Source organism: Apium graveolens, chromosome 2, assembly GCF_009905375.1.
Source record: "Apium graveolens cultivar Ventura chromosome 2, ASM990537v1, whole genome shotgun sequence".
NCBI classification, from domain to species: domain Eukaryota; kingdom Viridiplantae; phylum Streptophyta; class Magnoliopsida; order Apiales; family Apiaceae; genus Apium; species Apium graveolens.
The window spans coordinates 167,965,751-167,972,120 of record NC_133648.1 but is presented as its reverse complement, the minus strand read 5'-3'; the positions used below and the strand labels follow the sequence as shown (position 1 = coordinate 167,972,120).

Here is a 6,370-nt window from a genome sequence, read left to right as displayed (position 1 = left end):
GGTCGTTTCTCCTAAACCGTACATCGGATTCAAGCGAACCACATATCAAAACGAAGCTTATGACATAATCTAACTAAACATGGAAAAGTCACAGATTCAATAGTTAGCTCTCTATCCCGAACACTAAGAACAAGCAGTTGTATGAAATTTGGCATTACGACGGCTATGTTTACGCGATTACCAAGTTTTAAACCACTCCAAACAACCACCATTCAACTCACAACCAACAATACAACCAACCCTCATCCAAACCTTACTAAATCAGTCCCCAAAACTTAAGATTTTCCAATTTATATAACTCCACACATGAACTACTAGCTATACTTAAGTTTCATTAACTATAAACAAGATTTCAACATCCAAATCACTACAAATCCAATCCAAACTCTAAACACACAAGCATCATGCTTCTCATTTACTATAACCATCAAAACCATCTTAATAATCAAATTAAAGTTAGGGTTTGGAGGTGTTATACCTTCCTTGGAGTGATTAGAGTAGCTAGGAAGTCTTACGGAGCCTCCTACAAGCTTGATCTTTCCAAAGAAATCAAGAACACAAAGTTTGGTTTTGAAGTTTCTAAAAGTCAGATTGAACAAACTGTCAAAAAGAGGGTCTTACCATGCTTATTTGGACGAGACTTGTGAACAAGAGTTGTAGGCCATCTCACTACCTTTCCAAAGAGCTATAGAACATACTATTTGAGTGAGTATTGAAGGAGATATGGTAGTTTGAAGTTGCTTCTCTGGTTTTGGCCGAGAGCTTTTGTTCTTGGAAAGCAAAAGTCAACTTCTAATTTATGTTTTATGATTTGTTTTGCCTTGGCTTGTTTGCTATCTTTTGTTTTGATTAATTACTTTTAACCATGGTGAATTTTGTGTGGTTTAGAATCAACCAACACTTCCTTCCCTTTTTGTCATGCTCATGTCATCCTCTTATGTCATCATCCCACGTTTGTCCTCTTCTTGTTGGTGAGATGACATCACCCTCCACTAACTCTTTGATTAACTCCTAATCACTTGGCTAATGACCGCTGATCTATTATACGGTTCGCTTAACTTTCGTTCTCGTTTATCGTTTGAGGGATCATACCCGGGATCTTATTACTTGGGTTCCCTTAACCTTTCTCAATACATTATATTCCTTTTATGATCCTCTCTTATAATCCTTGAATTTTAAATCCTTTTTATTTTGTTACCTTATACAACTCTCTCTATGCACTTAGTTATAATTGTTAGTTTAAATTGTAGTTATAATTAGACCCAAATTGTTATTCGTCTTAGTATTGGATAATAACTATATCATCGGTGCATAAGTGCATAAATTAATTAGTTAACCAAAGTCAGTCTCTGTGGGAACGAACTAGAAATTATTCTATATTACTTGCGAACGTGTATACTTGCGTGTATTATTAGCGCGTGTTTAGCGACTAACACCATTGATGGTCAATTTCTTAGCAGTTGATAGGCTGACGTATATAACAGTTGATGCTTCTCTTCATTTAGCAGTCGAAGATTCACTTTACTTAATCTGAATTACATGGCATCGAATATTTACACTTAGCCATACTATTCTAGGTTATCCATTGAGTCAATATGACTTCTGAATGAATAAATACATTGATATCTGTTTATTGAGATCTCAGAAAAGATGTTACAGTGACCACATCATTTGATGGGTTACTCCTTCACTTGCTATCCCTTAGGATAGTTAGAAGTTAGAGGTTACATTTCATCTTAACATAATTATACAAATGTAGTTTTATTTATCATCAGAATTTAGGCTTGATTCCTAACACAACCAAATACTATGATTCTGGCACAACAGTATATGCAGCGGAATTTTGTAAGTATAATGAGCTAATACCTCTCCTTCTTGTTGATGAAAAGAATAATGAGTTGTTACTGAAAAATCATCAGATACGCCCCACAGGCTCTTCCTAGTTACGTCAAGTACATAACACGTCATTCCAGAAGAACGAGCGTGGAAAAAGGAATAGAGGAGTACGAGGTTATGGATGAAACCGTGGGTGTGAAAACTTTCAAGGCCGATTTCATAATCATTATAACTCTGGCCACCTGACGTGGCACCATGATGGTTACAACAACTCTGACCACCAGAAGTGGCCATATGAAATGCCAAATAAAAGAAGGGCACCATAAGAGGACAATACTAAGGATATCTATCTCAGATTTGGGGCCCATGGGTATTGGCGATGAACTTGTCGCACAGCTAAACATCTTGTTATTATGTTTTAGACGTGCTCGTTTTAATATTCTGCTTTCATGTACTTGTGTTATGTTCTTGTACGTTGTTTGCATTAATAAAATTATTGTTCACTTAAATGTACACAGCATAAATATGGGAGAAATATGCATTACTGACTGCACAACTATACTCACACAATCTTACTAAAACCAACTTACATATTTGGACAATTTTGGGCACATCAAATATAATAGAATGTTTTGAGGAAGCTATTTTATACTACCAAATGAGACACAAATTGACATACATGATACTCTATATTCTAGCAAATCCACTAAGAATCTTCTAAGTTTTAAAGATATTTGTTTTAATGGTTTACACATAGAAACCACTAGTGAAGATGAAAAAGAATATCTTCTTATCACCGCGACTATCTCAGGCCATAAGAATATCATAGAAAAATTACAATCAATCTCCTCTAAATTATATGCTACATAAATTAAAATCATCGAGTCTCACAATATCACCACTCCTAACATCATAGACCCAAAATAAATCACCCTTTGGCATGAACGACTTGATCATTCAGGATTATCCATGATGCGTTGTATTATAGAAAATTTTACAGGATATCCCCCTAAGAATCAAAAGGTCATACCACGTGATGAACTTCCTTGTCCAGCATGTTCTTTGGAAAAATTAATTATTCGACCATTTCCAGTTAAACTTCAAAATGAGTCTCCAAATTTTTTAGAAAGAATTCAAGGTGATATATGTGGTCATATTCATCAATCATCTGGAACATTTAAATTTTTATAGTTCTAATTGATGTTTCAAATAGATGGTCTCATGTCTGTCTACTCTCGACCATAAATACATCCTTTATCAAGCTTCTTGCTAAGATAAATCAAATTATGAGCACAATTTCCCGATAATCCTATCAAATCAATTTGACTAGATAATATCGCTGAATTTATCTCTTCTACTTTCAATGATTATTATATTTCATTAGGAATCTCTGTCGAACACCCCGTAGCTCACTTGCATACACAAAATGATTTAGCGGAATCCTTAATTATAAGACTTCAGTTTTTTTGCACGAACCTTACTTCTAAGAGCTAAATTACCTACTTCTATTTGGGGTCACGCAATGCTTCATGTTGCAAATGTAATTTAGATAAGACCGTCTGTTTACCACAAACAATCTCCTCATGAGTTACTTCTTGGTCAAACCCCTAATATTTCACATTTTAAGATTTTTGGTAGTGTCGTATATGTTCCTATTGCACCTATGTTGGTTTTAATTAACCATCTATTATAAGATATCTTGAAGGATTGAGTGGTGATATATTTATTGCTCAATATATTGATTGTCATTTTGATGAGTCTGTGTTCCCTTCATTTGAGGGAGATAATGTTTTACATAAGTTAAATTCGTAATTATCATGCAATGTATCAGGATTAAATGCTATTGATCCGCGTACTAAATATTGTGTATCTGAGATTATAAGAATCATTCATATGCAAAATATTTTTAATCAAATGATGGATGCTTTTAATGATTTTAAACATGTTATAAAATCACATATACATGCTGTTAATGCTCCGAAAAGGGTCGAAATCCCTATTCGTAAATCAATTCCTGAAAAATTGGTTGATAATTTAGAACCATGCCAAAAGAGTGGTAGACCTGTTGGTACAAAAGATGTTGTACCACAAACATGAAAATTGATAGAAAATGCCCTTGAAGTGGCAAATGTTCCAGATAATACCCCAGAAGTGATATTACCTCCTGAAGAGGTTCAAGCCCATGAAGTGGCAATATCAAATATCCCAGAAGCAGTATCACCTCCGGAAGAGGTTAAAGCCCCTGAAGTGGTATTTCCTCCAGAAGAGGATATTTCCCCTGAAGTGCACATGCTTCAATAGAAGCAAAAGTACCTGAAAATTATGAGATATCACTGAGTTATATACATAACGGGATATTATTGGATCGTGGAAGTATTGAGATTGATGATGTATATGCTTTTTCAGTGGCATGTGATATTATTATGAACTCTGATCCCGAATCATAAAGTGTGGAAGACTGTCGACAAAGATATGATTGGCCAAAATAAAAAATTGCAATACAGGAAGAATTGCAATCCTTGCGCAAGAGAAATATATTTGGAACTGCAATCCAAACACCAGTTGCTGTGATCCCAGTTAGGATTAGATGGGTGTTTGTACGAAAAATGAATTAGAGAAATGAAATTGTGAGATATAAAGCTAAACTAGTAGCCCAGAGATTCTCTCAAAGGCCTAGATTTGATTACCAGCAAACTTACTCTCCTGTGTTGGATGGAGTTCTTTTCATTTTCTAATGGGTATGGCTTGTATGGAAAGTTTGGAAACATGTCTCATGGACGTTGTTACAGCCTACCTTTATGGATCACTTGATAGTGATATTTATATAAAAATCCCTGAAGGATTAAAGATATCTGAAACTAAGCATTAATATTTATACTCAGTTAATTTATAACGATCATTATATGGCTTAAAATAGTCTGGTCGTATGTTTTATGATAGCATTAGTTAATATTTATTAAATGATGTGTATGTTAATAATCAAGAGTGTCCATGTGTGTTTATCAAAAGGCCATCAACTGGTTTGGTTATTATTGATGTATATGTGGATGATTTAAATATTATCGGTACTTCCAAAGATATTACTAACATTGTTGCTATTTGAAAACTGTGTTTGAAATGAAAGATCATGAAAAACACAAGATCGAGAAAGGGCTTTTTCTAGAGCGAGAGGTGTTGAGGTATATATGTGGAGCACTTATTTTTGGGAATATTTGTTCATCAGTCAACTTATACAAAAAAGATTCATAATCGGTTGTACATGGACAAAACTCATCCATTAACGACACAAATGGTTGTTCGATCACTCAAAGTTGAAAAATATCCATTTCTACCTAGAAAAGAAGACGAAGATGCACTTGGGTCTGAAGTTCCATATCTTAGTGTCATTGGAGATTTTATGTATCTTGCAAATAACACAAGACCTGATATTGCATTTGTAATGAAACTTTTGGCGAGATTTATTTTAGATCCAACTAAAAGAAATTGGGATGGGATCAAACATATATTCGAATATCTTCGTGGGACAGTTGATCTTGGACTAATCCTTTCAAACAGTTCAACATCGCAGCTAGTTGGATATGCGGATGCTGGATATTATGGCATTGTTATCTCTTGGAAGTCTATGAAATAGACTATGTCAGCAATTTCATCCAACCACGCAGAGTTACTTGCAATTCATAAAGCAAGTAGGGAATGCATATGGTTAAGGTCTGTAATTCAACATATTGGAGAATCGTGTGGATTATCAAGTATTTCAGACAGTCCTACTATTTTGTTTGAAGATAATACAGCTTGTATCAGATAGTTAAAGGAAGGATATATCAAAGTGGATCGAACCAAGAATATCTTACCAAATGTTTTCTATACGCATTAACTATGGGAAAATAGTGATATTGATGTACAACAAGTGCGCTTATGTATTAATCTCGCTGATTTACTTACAAAGTCACTATCCACCTCAACTTTTGAAAAACTGCGAAATAATATTGGAACAGGAAGACATAAATAATTGCTACAACAAGATATCAAACTGTGAGACGTTTTATTCAGGGGGGAGGATGAACTATTTTTTCTTCGTCGAGTTTTTTATCCGAGAGAGTTTTTACTTGCAAAATTTTAATGAGGCGGACAATCCTTGTAATAACTAACATTTGACAATAAGGGGGAGTGTTATAGATAAATACACGAATGATTGTTAAAGTTACTAGAAAATATGCATATATATTGATACAAGGGAAATGAAATACAACTAGTTAAGTTAAATATATTCTTGATACCAATACACGGAGTCATTAATATGTGCATGAACCCTAAAGGGTCTTATTTTCATATCTTGATTTTACACTTAGATAGCATGTGTTCTTGTCATATAAATAGGACCTCTCATTCATGTTATATATACTGAGAATAATAACAAGACATATTAACTGATAATTCTGACTCTGGTGTAAAACTTATAAACTTATATCATAGTAATAATATTATATATTCACAATAATAACATTTATGTCAACATAATTTGGCATAAAATTAT

The 6,370-nt window shown here is 33.9% G+C and overlaps 1 protein-coding gene across 1 annotated transcript; it reads left to right on the top strand.

Moving 5' to 3' along the window:
• The first annotated feature begins 5,125 nt into the window (after positions 1-5,125).
• On the top strand, positions 5,126-5,467 carry LOC141695360 (secreted RxLR effector protein 161-like). The gene has a single exon (XM_074499612.1). The coding sequence runs from the start codon at positions 5,126-5,128 to the stop codon at positions 5,465-5,467; it is 342 nt and encodes a 113-aa protein (XP_074355713.1).
• The last annotated feature ends 903 nt before the right edge of the window (positions 5,468-6,370 follow it).